Below are 14,350 nucleotides of genomic sequence, written 5' to 3'. Positions count from 1 at the left end.
ATGCCGGGTTGGGGACCTAGTAACATTGCCGTGTTCAGTCCCGGAACGTGCGCTATGTGAACAAAAGCCGTAATAATGCCGTGTTGTAGTGATGACGCTGAAGCCGGGATTGTTTGCCAGCTGTGAAACGGTACGTAATGCGCAAGTTTATGATTGAATCAGAGAAAAAAATGCACAAGCGTGGTTTCTTGAGAGAGAGAGAGATCGCAGCTCATTAGCAAACTTAAGATGCTGCTGAGACATTACAAGTCACATCGATGTCACGTGTCTTTACGTGTTGTGTGTGAATGCACTCTCTGATTCCGGAAAATCACTGGCAGTGTAAATGAACCAAATCAAATGAACCTGGATCAAATCCCGGGTCACTTTTCCGGAATCTCTGTGTGAAAGGGGCTTAACTGTATCTGTCATCCCTGTATCTGTCTTTGACTGTATCATTATGTTTTGTAATATATCTAATATATATTGTCCTCTTTTTTCTTTTCAATGTTTCTAGCCACTCTTTGCATCCTGTGATGGAACAGCATTCTGGAGCTGAATTGTTCTCCATTTTTGATCAGAAGTTTGTTGGACTGACTTGGGGCCTTGTTGTTTGGACATGTTTGTCTGGTAATGAAGTGGTGAAAATTCACCCGTCTCTTTTTGTTTTATTATGATCATGTTGGTCAACTTGTGGTTTTAAATGTATGTTGTTTGTGTATTTCTTCTTTGTGTGAAGGGCCATAACGGCTAATTTGTTTCAAGTAATTTAAAAATATTTAATTTCATGTCCATTTTTTAAAAAAATACAATTTTGTAAATAAAAATGAAATCAAAATAATACAAAATACACTGTTTATGACTTTTTTTCATGCAGATTTTAAAGTTATAAATTTTTACCTGTTTTTCAAGATAAGTATGTTGAATTATTTTTTTGTTTTGTGAAGTAATAGGGGAATTAAGTTGTGCATTATACAACACTTTATGTATTTAAAAACAATTGTTTAAAGCTTATGTAGTTGATAAATAATTTACATTTAAAATTCAGCTGCCAGTCATTAATACTCAAAAATCAGGAAAATATATTGTATACTCCATTTTACATACACTGTTAAAAATTACCTGTAAATTTTACAGTAAAATACTGGCAGCAGGGTTGCCAGCCAATTACTGTATTTTTTACAGTAGCGTTTCTGTAATTTAATTTACAGAATTTTACTGTAATCAGAGAATACAGTAAAATTCTGTAAATTAAATTACAGAAACGCTACTGTAAAAAATACAGTAATTGGCTGGCAACCCTGCTGCCAGTATTTTACTGTAAAATTTACAGGTAATTTTTAACAGTGTAGGCCTTCACTCGAGCTGCGGCTACCTTGACCTCTTTATCTGCTTGTAGCATCTGCAGCCTAGTCCTTTCTTCTTCTGGTCTTAGACGCATCTCTGATTCCTTCTGTTTCATCTCTGCTTGCATTCTTGCTTCGTTCAGCTTCCAGTCATTCTCCATCTCAAGTAATCTGGCCTGCTGATTGTGAATTTCTTGCATAGCCTTCGCTTGCTCTACTTTGGCTGCGAGTTCTGCTTCTGCGTCGGCTCGTTTACTGAAAGCTTTAGAAGAGGTCTCCGATATTGTTAGGCTTTCTGAAGCTATCGGTGTTGGTGTAACCAAAGACAGATGCATACTCATCTTTATTTAATATCTGCCTTACTCTCTCCTTTACAACTTCTTTTTGTTGGAACTGCTCAACAAAGAAAGTCAACGACGGGGTCGCGCAGATTATGATATAACATAAATATATAAAGGACTACATTCATATTTTAATTTTTATTATTATATTATAGATTTACAATTATATTGCACTATTTTACAACTACCTAAAATAAAACCACTTTACTTCACAAACTAGCTAAGCTGGCTGCATTCACTGAGGTAAATTATAATCATCAAAAATAGTATATGTAATATTCACAACAATAACCGTTAAAAATACTGTCATTTGTATAACAAAAGAAAGTGAACTACTCCTTTAAGCTCAAGTTTTCAAAATGGCATAAGTAAACCAATGTCCTTCAGAAAGGTCTCTTCAATATAACGGATAAAATAATGTTCATAAACGTGAACTTACACTGTGCGTGCTGGTTTCGGCCTCATCACCGGCTGCAGTCTTGACCTCATCTCATATATGAAACACCTGCGATTCACTAAAGCACTCCCATTCGTGTAAAGCAGCCTTGTTGACAAGTTTGGTTGAGTAAGGGCAAAACGCTCAAGATACAGTTCCTTCAGTGTCCTGTAGATGGCGATATCGCTTTGAACTGAACTACTGCAGAAAAACGTTGGATGCCTAGCAGGACTTAATGAGCAATTGCGTTACTCATCACATAGCCTATGTAAAGAGTACATATTCTTATTTAAAAATGCAGTCAAGTAGGGAGTAAAAGTTGCTAATATATTTAATATCTCATTCATAGTACAAAGTAGCCAAAAAGCTTCTTAAGTACAGTAACTAATTACATTTACTTTACACCACTGCCATTGATTAATTTCATGGTGACTGTAAAGGTTTGTGCACAGTGTTCGCATAATGAACCTTTAGAAATGTATTTTTTGTTTATGCCTTTCTCTAATTGTTTACAATGATGATCTCTCTCTCTCTCTCTCTCTCTCTCTCTCTCTCTCTCTCTCTCCCTGAGAAAAACATTTCCCTATTTGGTTAGAGAGTGTTGAGCTTGTGTTAGCGAACACTGTCCTAGGAAATGCCATGGAATTAGTGTAGCCTAATGTAAGAATTCAAAAGGACTAGTAAACAGCACTGTTGCCTTTCAGCAGTCCTTGAGTTATTAAGGTATTAATAATGTTGTTATCTTTAAGCAGTGTAACTGCATCAGCAGAAACACATCAAGCCCGCACATTCACATTGTTGCTGCAGACCATTCACATGGTCTGTGGTAAACAAAACAATGATACTTGGATGTTTTGCTCTACAACGTAAAATACTCTATAAATATCTTGAATTTTGAAGCTGTAATGTCCAGTTTTTTTCTGAGGCACGTTTAAAAAAGCGACTTAAATGTCTTAATTTAACTGAATGTTACCTTGTTTTTGAAGCCCAAAAAAGCACATCCATCCATCATAATAGTAATCCATACGGCTCCAGGGGGTTGAGAAAGGCCTTCTGAAGCAAGGTGATGTGTTTTTGTAAAAAATAATAATTTTTTTTAACTTTATAAACTATAATCACTGGCTTCCGGTAACTGGCGTACGTGAGTCTTGTTCCGGCGGAAGAGTGACCTCTGACCCGATGCAGCAGAGGATGGAGAAAACCAAAACACCGGTCACGAATTAGAAGTTTAAAAGGAGAATTTTGAAAGATAAATGTCGGAGGAGCTTGAGTTTGTTTTCCAGCTCTATTTATTTGAACAGCGAGAGGCGTCTAAGCTTACGCTACTCCGTTGGGGGGTAAATTATGGGATAATTTTCATTTTTGGGTGAACTAACGCTTTAACCCCTTAACCCAAACCGCCCATTTTGGCAAGTGGGGCATAAATGACATACTCAAAATAAAAAGGTTGTTGCTCATAAGTCATTCTGGATATCTGAATAGACACATAACCAACGTATATTTAGAAAGCCAACACTCGAGAGTTTACAGTTCAAGACTACAGTTAGACTGTTATTAATATGGAGAAAAATATATGCCCAAGCATTAAAAAAACAAAACAATTAAGACTATTTTTTTTAATGTTTAAAAATATTATGTGGATGTGGTTTAACAACTTATAACCACAATTAAAGTGTAGCCATAATTGTGTTCATTTTATGAAACATTTTATACTGTCTGTTTTTATATTTCTCTATATTTCTCTCGACGAACCTGTCACACCTCTGCCAGTTTGAGACTTAATCTTCATTATTCTTATGTTTTTATTCAGCCATTATTAGCCTTTATTCTAGCATTACTTTGCTTACTCATCCACATCACTCTCATCCTAGATTTGTTAATCCACCTATTACCTGAAGTCTTAAAAAAAAGGCATATTCTTGGGACCTTATCTGAATTCTTGTAACAAAATGGATTGTGAAATAGAAATAGCTCCTGGCGCAGCAGGTGCATTAGAGCTACAATTAGCATCAAGCTATATAACACAATTTAAAAGATTAATATCACACTTTTTCTTCAAAACTCACTTTAAACCACCAACGAGTGTTTTTAATAACTTACGATTGCAATCTAATATGAATTTTGGTCATATAATGTTGTTGAAATATGTCATATTTAGCATTTTATTTGGAGCTAATTGCTACACGTGCTTAGCATGTATACTGTAAACATTCTTTATTGATATGAATAAACCCCAAATCGCATGAATATCACACACAAATCATATACTATCGTAATTATGTTTATTCTAAATTTTTTATGTGTAAAAACGTTTATTTGGCTTTGTTTTTCACAGAGCTGTGAAGGAGGAAGTTTACACTGGACGTGGTCATGCAGAAGGCAGGAATTATGCCACGTAAGATGATTGACAGCCATATGCGAAATCAGCTGACACGGACACTGACACTGTCTAGTGCATCTACATGAACACAAATAAACCAGAACAGATGTGAGAGAATATAAATATCAGATTGATTATATATTATATCTGTAATATAACATTACAGATTGATTATTTTACACTCCTTAAGAAATGAATGTCACTGCAACCTAGTTTTATCACAAACAGTGGTCAAACATTGAAGCTGGTGTCTTTATTCTTTACTCAGTTTGTCCAGATCAAGTAAGAGTGTGATGTTTTAATGTGCAGTGAATGTTAAACAACAATCACCTGGAGCCGTCGCCGAGCTTTGTCTGTAAAACTGGGGCTAATACTTGTTTTCCTTTCGAATAAAATGCACCAATGAATCATTAACATTAAGACCAGGAATGTGTATTAAGAAAGTAAATGGGGTTCGTTTTGATTGTATGTCAACTTATATGAAATGTTAGACGGCACAATCTGTCATTTTGCACTCCGCTGAAAAACTAAATTCTACTCTGTTCAACAAAGAATGCTGCAATTCAACCCAATATGTTACACAAAAATAGGGATTGACTACAGACATGGAAACTTATTTTAGTACCAAGTGGTGTTGTTTTTTTTATTATATTTTTTACATTGTCATTCTGGTCATATTCTGAATGAAACATTTGGAGTCAAATGATTAGGATGCGGTGATGGTCAGGGAGCCGAGGGACGAAGGTTTGGCTCATGGGTTCATGATCTGTCGAGGTCGGCCATAGCCTGTCATGCCAGCCTGGGACGCTCCTTTATTGGATCCCATCTGCAGACCAATGACATTTTTCCCCTCTTTAATCTGGTTGTCAGAGAAATCTCTCCGGTTCTCCTGAGCTTTCCTGCAAATAGGCAAAAAGCCAATATTTAAATAATCAACATCGATAAATTAAACAAAACCATTCTATTTGATTATAACCCCAGACAAAACAATCCGTGTACTCTCTGGAGTGGTCAGCTGTGACTCACTTGAAGAACCAGTTGGGATCTCCTTGGAAGGCGCCATCATCTTTTGTCACCGCGATGCTGCCCAGAGCCATGAGCGTCCTCTGCACTGCGGCCAAGTCCTTTCCTAGAGGATTTATACATGCAAGCTATGATAACAGTGATGCAAACACACCTCCACTGTTCTGTTTTTGGTGTCTAGCAGGGAGAAGTCCACAGTGAGGAATCACATTAATACTGTTTGTTTAATTTAACTGATTACATTTTCAATGCTTTTTGGTTTGTTTGTTTTCAACAGTAACCATTGTCTATTGCAATAGATACCAGTGGTAAATATTCCAGAGATACTTGTTGTTTGGTACTTGGAATTATGTGTATGGGTCAAGGACAACACCTATTGTGGTTTGAATGTGACATTACACACAGAATAATTAAAGACACCCGTTAAATGCAATTGTTACTGTAGAGAGATTATTTTACATTCTCCTGTGTTGTATTTCAGGAAAGAATCAGAACACCTGTTGCGTTCCTGAAGGTCAAGCGCTGCTTTGTCTTTCCCACGAAAGACTGCTTTTATTTCACTTTGAAAAATTTCTCCTCCAAACACTTTCATTACACTTATTACAAGGACAATGGTGATCGATGGATGGGTTAATATTACTTGAAGGTAAATAGTTTAATAAATAGAAAATATATTTTCACCACATTATTTAGTCAGTCACGTTGTACTATGGTGCAACAAAAAGGATCACTGATTGACCCCCCCCCCCGCCCCCGCCCCCGCCCCCGCCCCCGCCCCCGCCCCCCATGCATAACAGAGTTGAAAATATTGATCTTTACAAGGTCATGCTAAACATAAGACAATATGAAAAACTTCTGATTGATCAAAAAGACTTCTATGACACTCAAACATGTAGGTACTCATTCAATTTCATATTTTATTTTAAAATTGATTTTGTATTATTGCACACACTAATCAGTCAAATAATATGACTGCATTTAATATCCTGTTCATTAATCAGACATGATTACTGAATATATGGCATGTGATACATTAATAATCATTCAACCATATTCATTTAACAACCTTATTTAATGTTAAAGAGCTGTAAACAATATTTTAAACTGGTGCACTGAATCTTGATATGAGATCTGAATGTCTGTGAAGAATATATATTTGTTGGAGAAAGGTGTGTGATTTGTTGGCATACTCACCCTCCCACAGATCTACCGTCTGAAACATGTCGGTTTTGATGACGCCGTATCTCTCCGCAGCATTAAGGAACTGTGACACTTGCTCCATCTGTTTGAAAGCCATACTGGAGCTCTGGATCTTCTTTACGGGCTTTTCCTTACACAGACTATTGATGAGCTCACACAAAACCTGAGAACGGGCAAAGAAAACAAGATTACACTCTACATTTTCCATAAAAGTGATCATAATTATGAATGACATTATAACAACACTGAGTGACCAGGTTACTCATCCAGATAACTAATGTGGTTTGATTATGTATCACTCAAGATGAATTTGATTTTGGTGTGTCCTATCATTCCTTGTGTAAACTTTGGTGTCTCTTTTTCAATCCCTGTTCATTTTACCTTCTGAATAACCTAGATTGTTCCCTTTCGAAGAGGAACTCAACACTGTGTCTAGGATCGATGCTATGGGGAACACATCAGCGTGACCAGTGTCTGAAGTACGTGTAAACACACAACAATTTCATTGGCTGGCGACAGCCTGTGATGTCATAAGCGGAGCGCCTGGAAGTAGAAGAGAGCACCTGTAGAACACGTCATCAACCTTATTGTCTTCAGGAGATGCTTGTTTGTATGCGAGTGTAAGACAAACACTACCGGTGGAACGCATTCGACTCCTTGAGGAAGCTGGATGTGCTCATTATGATGCATTCGAGAAACTGCTGACGGAATTTTTCCCTCTTTTCCACCTCGCTTTTAAATCACTTATGAATGTTATCTGTTCTCTAACTCAACTAAATTATTTTTATTACTATAAAAAATCTAAATTACAATGCCAGGGTGGGCAAGTGATGAATTCTGTGTGTGGCTTAACACCGGTAACAGAGCAAGCCTAAAAAAAAAGCCTAAAAAAAACAAAAAAAAAACAGGGTTTGAGCTGCCTCCCCCAGACTTCAGCGGTCTTTGAGTAAGGTTTGGCAACCTGCCCTTTTGAGCCTTAGGGCTGAGGGAGGTGTTTACTCCCAGACCAGTTCGAGTATTAAAGCAGGGATCCATGCCTCCTTCTTAAAGCCCCAGTTATCCGTGCACTTAATCTTTGAATAAAGTAGTGCGAGCAAATCTACCAGGATTCTGGGAAGACTGACTGGAAGGATGTGAGCACTCCCGTTATTTGCTTAGGGTAACTGAACAGAGCTGCAGCTCCACTGCGGCTGCCTGGGGATTAGTTCATTACAAGAATCTGTGCGATTAAGTGATTGCCATTGTATTTCAGCCTTTTCTGTAAAAAAAAAACAAAAATAAAAACAGAGCAGTGGAATTCTAGGGTCTCTTGTGTACGTCTTTTTAGGACACAGCCTGGGTTTGATGCTCTGACTGTGGCTAAGAGTCAAGCTATGCTATGCCCACTCTGTTTGTGCATACTCTCACCTAGTGATGCAGGCATCCCCACGGCATGGCGGAGGGGGTATTTTTTCCCCATAGCGTTTATCCAAGAGGCAGTGTTGAGTTCCACTTCTCAAGGAATGTCTCAGGTTACGACTGTAACCCTTGTTCCCTGAGAACAGGGAACAAGACACTGCGTCCTCAGACGCTTATGGGGAACGCCTCAGTGTGACTGGTCTCTGAAGCAACTGTCAAATCACAGCAATCGTATTGGCCAGCGACAAAAAGGCAGTAACAAGCTCACACCGAATAAAGAGACAGGCATTCTTGGGAGCATGACTCAGCATAGTGCTTTCCAAACCCTTATAAGTGAGGGGAGTTACTCTGCTTGACCCTGGACCTACAGAGTGCTATCCTACAGAGAAGTACCTCTAGCTCTTCTACAGGACGACCCTCTTGAACGAGGGAGCACCTAACAGCCTAATAAACACTGATCTACCAGGGAGGTCTCATGAGAGTCCTTCAATCTTCTGACTGGACTCCGGGAGCGGAGTACTCTACAGAAAGACCCTCTCAAATGAGGGGAGTACTACCAAACTCAACCGAGCAAAGCATCGACCAAGCTCCAAGGAATAACAGGTAGGCTCCAGAGGAGCCTGTAACATGATGTAACTAGGGAGCTAGGACACTGATTTAGCTGAAAGTGCTAAAAACCTAGCTCGACCCAGAGGATCGCCTTCAAGGTGGCCTGCTTGAGGGTCAACTACTTGGTAACTAGTCTAGAACTTTAGGGCTAGTGCCAGGGAGGCTCCTGTGAGGCCTGCAACCTGATACCAATCTGTGCCATACTAGGGGGTCAGGAACTTGCATGCTAAGAGCCTAGCTCAACCCGAAGGATTGCTTTGAAGGTGGCCCGTAAAGGGCCAACTACTTAATAATAATAATAATTAATTAATAATAATAATAATTCGTTACATTTATATAGCGCTTTATCTGAGACCTCAAAGCGCTTTACATAGAAGGGGGATGTGCTTGGATGATGCGACGGCAGCCATATTGCGCCAGAACGCCCACCACACACCAGCTTATTGGTGGAGAGGAGACAGTGATGAAGCCAATCAGTATATGGGGATGATTAGGAGGCCATGATGGACAGGGGCCAAGGGGCAAATTTGGCCAGGATGCCAGGGTTATACCCCTACTCTTTTTCGAAGGGCATCCTGGGATTTTTAATGACGGTGCTCTTTTGGCAGTATAGTGTCCCCGTCATTACACTGGGGCATTAGGACCCACACAGACCACAGGGTGAGCACCCCCTGCTGGCCTCACTGACACCTCTTCCAGCAGCAACCTGGTTTTCTCAGGAGGTCTCCCATCCAGGTACTGACCAGGCTCAGCCCTGCTTAGCTTCAGTGGGCAACCAGTCTTGGGCTACAGGGTGATATGGCTGCTATTACTTGATAGCAAATCAATTTCTAGCAGAGATAGCCACCAGAGGTCTGCTTGTCTTGGGATACTCATTCACATTGCCAACACAAGCAATGTACACAGCTTAGCGCCTTTTACCCTTTAAGAAAGGGGAGCATAGATGTCATGCAACCAGACTATCGAGGCGGCCCCTTAATGCAGGGCCTACTACTCCAGAATAACACGACATGAGCTCTAGGCAAGTGTTTGAGCTCTAAGGGAGCGTACTCAACGCCATCCTGGATAGGAGGCTTCAGGGCTCTGGGAGCGAAGTGTTCTTATATCAGCTTCACCCGAGATAAAAACTCAAGGGTGGAGACCTGAACAATTAATTGACTCCAGCTCCAAGACAGGTTGCTGTCTGAGCTTAGCTCTGGAGGAGTAGAGGCCTCAGCAGGAAGAAATTCCATGGAAGAAGCCTAACCACTCAACCCCACGACTTGATGGTCAAAATCAAGGATCTTTCACAGGAGAGTCTATTCTAAAGGCCAAAGGCTAGATGATGCTACTACTAAAGCTCTAGAGAGCGGCGGCTTCAGCATAGTGCTTGTCACTCTCTAAGCGAGAGAAAGCCTGACAACGCCCAGGTGACAACCACAGTGGAGGCTTTCCGAAGAAATAGCCGGCAAAACCTGGCTATTTGTCTGTGCCAAACACCACTAAGGAACTAGAGGAGTCAGCTCAAACTAAGCAGTTAGAGGAGGCCACAGGGTCTGCAACTCGCATTATTAGCCTAATGCAGAAGGTGGGCCCCGGCAGGGCGACTCTCACAGTGAGAGGAGGCGTACCAGGATCACTAGCTGCCAGTCTTGGGCTGGAGATGCTCTCCTTTAGAAGTAGCCTACTCTGAGCTACGGCAGGCTAGGAGGCGGAGATGCTACAGCAAAAACCACCCTATCTAAGAGACGCATTCCTAAAGTACTAAGCCTAGGCTGGATATCAGGGCAGCCCAAAGAATTGAGGGCCAATCACACACGCATTCATGACCTTCCTGGAGCTCAGTGGAGCGGTGGCTTCAGCATAACAACTCTCTTGCCAACTTCACTCACCACAGGGAAATTATCAAGGTGGCCTTACCACAGGCCTCCACTTGAAAACATCATCTACTCAGAACTCAGTGGACTGGTGGCTTCAACATACTGATTCTCTAAATTTATGTGTAGCCTACACAGAAGAAAGCTCTGTCTAGGCTCTGCCCCGGACCGGTACGGTTTGTGTCGAGCCATTTATTAGTCTGGCTGTTTGATGAGAAAGAGGTTAAATATAGTTGCAATAAACTCTGTAATAATAACAATAAGAATAAGAACTGATGACAGCACGGCTTGATCTTTGGTTGACCAATCAGTGGAAAGGGGTGTTTTATTCCCGCCCATGTAGAGATCGAATATTCAAGCTGTTTAAACATTTTGGTTTTATTGTTTTTCTATTTGACTAATTAGAACAAAGTGTGATGAAAACAAAAATAAAAAAAATGAAAAACTGACGTAAGATTTGTTTATTTATGTTCATGAAAAGGGTTGAATATGTGATAAATGAACGGTTTCTTCGTTTTTCCGTTTAGAAGTCAAAAACAAGGAAAAAAAAATGATCTAAAGGTACACGGACCTTGAATTTTTTTTCATTTGTTGTCAAGGTCAGCGTAGCCATCATTTCAGAAGTGAAGCAGACAGAAATGTCAAGGATAATACCTTTTTTTTCTGATCTTTGTTATTAGAAATTAGATTTTATTTTCATTATTTGTCTAAGAAATCAAACACACTTCTGAACAAAACCAATAATTTGTATTCACTAATATTTTTTCCATATTTTCCTGATGACAATTTTATGATTGTTTTATGTACTACAAACACTTGTGCATTAAGTCATCATGTATTTATGGTTTTATGTAAAAAAAAAAATCAAAGAATAAGGCAGAAAATAGGCTATTTTTTTTTTCCTTTCTAAAAAATGTGTACAAACTTTTGCTTTCATGATTGCCAAAATTACCTGAGAATAACAGGCATGCCTTACTTACACATCCATCTTTGAGCCAGGTCTGGAAACCCAGTTTTCCTGCCTCGGGCTTTCCCACCGCAGGCCCACACTGGGTCATAATCCACTCCACCAAACGCGCCTCCAGTTCAGTGTCATACTTCTGCTCAATTTTATCCTGCACTTGGCGGCTCATCCCATAAGATGGACCCTTGTTTGCCATAGTTGAAGCTCCCTGCTTAGATGAGAAGAGGAGACTGTCAATAGTGTAGGACCTGACGTATGTTCAGTGTGTACTAATCTTTGGAGTGTCAAGACACATTTAATATATGCTATTCCATGTTACTTTTATTATAATTTTGTATTGATTTTTGCTCCAGTGTAGTGTTGTATTTTGTCTGAAAATTTCCTTTATCAAATGTAGACATTTTCAATAGTTTGTTTGTTCAGTAGCTTCTTAGCTTGTTTTATGGACAAAATATAAAACAGGAACAAGTTGTGTGTAAAGTTTGTGCCATTTACCTCCCCAGAAAATCCTCTTCTCCTAAAACTTTTATTACATTTCAATTTAAAATTCATTTCATCTAAAACATCAGCAGCATAAAGTGGAAAAAGACAATGATGCAGTTAAAAGCAGCCACAAAGCCATAAAATGAACTTACAAATCATGCGTAGCCTATAGATGTTGTGCAGCGTAAACAGTCCAACATGTTTCCAATGGCAAACAGTTCAGCTCAATTTTTATGTTGCCAAATGGATTTCTTGAGCTAAACTGTTATACAAAAAGCAACCATAAAGGCACAGGTTCACATGTTCACGTAGTCCTTGAGTGAATGTGGGCTCTTGGAAGAATTATCACTGGAGTCAGATAAGCAGCCATAATGTTTATGACAGGATTAGATGAACATGTTCCTCCAGAGCGTTTGTTTAGAAACACCATTAATTACATTCTGACATTTCTCAGCAAAGCACACACACACATACACACACACACACACACACAGAGCAGCAGTCACCTGTGCTGCCATTCTGCGGTTTAGGACACCACCTGTGAAGTTCCAACCTTAAATAATGAGTTTCAAGACATTCACCCTATGAGCATTACAGCAAAAATTTGCACTTTCTTAATGTTTTTTATTTTAATGAAATATGACTCACTATAAGTAACTTTGCAACTATTTGTCAACTAACTTTATTAGTATTAGTACACTGTCTGATTAATATCTGCTAACACTTTATTGTGATGCTCCTCCAACAGACATTCTACTGACTATAAGTAACTTTGCAGACTTAGTAACTTAGTAGAATGCCTAAAGTGGGACACTGAAATAAAGTGAAACCAAATGACTTTCTAGATAACAATTAATTTAAAAAATGGGTCAGAAAAGTGTAGTTCTGAGTAGTTCTAACACTTGCTTCAATATTTTCTAATGCAATGACATTTACACTTTTGTAAGTGTCACAAAAGTGTCCATTTACTTTTGGCAGGCATAGCATTGCATTGCATTTTTAAAAAAACATTTTTTTTATAATTATAATTTAGGTAAGCTTAAGTCTTCTTTTCTCACCCCAGTCTGAGTGGCCCAGTATTGGTCTGGATAAAAGATCATAGGACATATATATAAATTGACTGGGTCTGCATTAGTTGTTAGTGAAGAAAGATATGTGGTTGATAATCGTTCCACACTTTAAAATTCAGGTAAAGTCACACTTTAAAAGGTCATAACAAAGAAGCTAATGCAACATATCAAAAGTTCAAATAATACTGAAACACTGAAATTAACTTAGTAATAAGCTAGTTAATCAGGTCTGAACATTTTTTTTCCTTTTTTAACTGTAGTACGTAGATTGTGCATGAGATGTATTGGTCACTTCATGTCATTCACAAGGCACAATAATCAGCAAAATAACTGACTGAAAGGTCTTTGATAGCATATGAAAAACATACTTACTCTAGTAAAAATGAAGATGACCTTGTCCGTGGTGCAGTCACCAGTCAACCTGGAGCAATGGATTTAGTGTGAGAGTGTCTAGATACAAGAGTGCAGCAGTCGTCCCTGTTGATGTTTCAGGAGTAAATGTCTTTACCATTAGAGAAATAAAAAAACAAGGCATTCGGTGAGGGGGCAGAGAAAAGGAAATTGGCACCTTAAAAGGACATAGTCTTTTTCTCAAGCCCACCCTCCTCTCCACTCAGCACTTATGGTTTATAGTTCGGCCCTTTGTTAAAGCAAAGCCTTATTTGGGAAGAGGCCTGGGTGAGGACAGGATCCAAGCCAAGAGTCTTTAGTTTGGTCAGAGACCAGAATTCTCCAAATACCACATCACTGCATCAGCAGAGAGAAAAAGAGAGGCTGTGCTAGTGCCTGCTGGAAGGTAGGGGACGAAGCTACGGAAATAAGTAGAGGGCTTCAAGTTTAGACAGGGACATAAATGGAATAGTTTGACAGATGTACTGTGTAGTTTTTACACATCAGAGAAATCTGTCAGCAGTTTGGTATATTTGTTCTGGGATGTAGATGTAAAAGAACTGGCCGTGAGGAAATAAGAGCAGTATGAGTGCTTTGGCTGAGATTATGCAAAATGATTTACTGACACTTCGGAAGCAACCATCAACAAGGCCTTCTATGTACAAAATACTCCCTAGTGTGTATTCAATATTACATCATCTAATGAGAATGTTATAGCTAATGCTGAAAACATGCAATGCTATATTGATATTTTTTACTGACCATTCAATCTACCTTTATTTTTTAAAATCAACAATTTAATATCATCTCAAATTTGCCACACGTTTGTTCTTTAAAAAAAAAAAAAAAAAAAAAACGTCAGCTTTACTTCTGGG

At 39.0% G+C, this 14,350-nt stretch overlaps 1 protein-coding gene across 4 annotated transcripts; it reads right to left on the bottom strand.

Annotated features, from left to right (window-relative positions):
* Positions 1-4,376: 4,376 nt before the first annotated feature.
* On the bottom strand, positions 4,377-13,610 carry tagln (transgelin). Of its 4 annotated transcripts, none has more exons than XM_079885791.1 (5): positions 13,458-13,610; positions 11,549-11,743; positions 6,700-6,868; positions 5,509-5,611; positions 4,377-5,381 (listed from the first exon to the last, which is right to left on the bottom strand). In XM_079885791.1, exons 2-5 carry the CDS (start codon positions 11,726-11,728, stop codon positions 5,234-5,236), a joined length of 600 nt encoding a protein of 199 aa, XP_079741917.1. In that variant the 5' UTR covers positions 11,729-11,743; positions 13,458-13,610; the 3' UTR covers positions 4,377-5,233. The 4 variants fall into 4 exon arrangements, with proteins under 4 accessions (XP_079741917.1, XP_079741918.1, XP_079741915.1 ...); XM_079885792.1 differs by having other exon boundaries at positions 11,549-11,740; XM_079885789.1 differs by lacking the exon at positions 13,458-13,610 and adding an exon at positions 12,522-12,548.
* Positions 13,611-14,350: the final 740 nt, after the last annotated feature.

This window comes from Squalius cephalus (assembly GCF_949319135.1).
Source record: "Squalius cephalus genome assembly, chromosome: 11".
Lineage (NCBI taxonomy): Eukaryota > Metazoa > Chordata > Actinopteri > Cypriniformes > Leuciscidae > Squalius > Squalius cephalus.
This window is presented reverse-complemented; position numbering and strand designations above follow the sequence as displayed.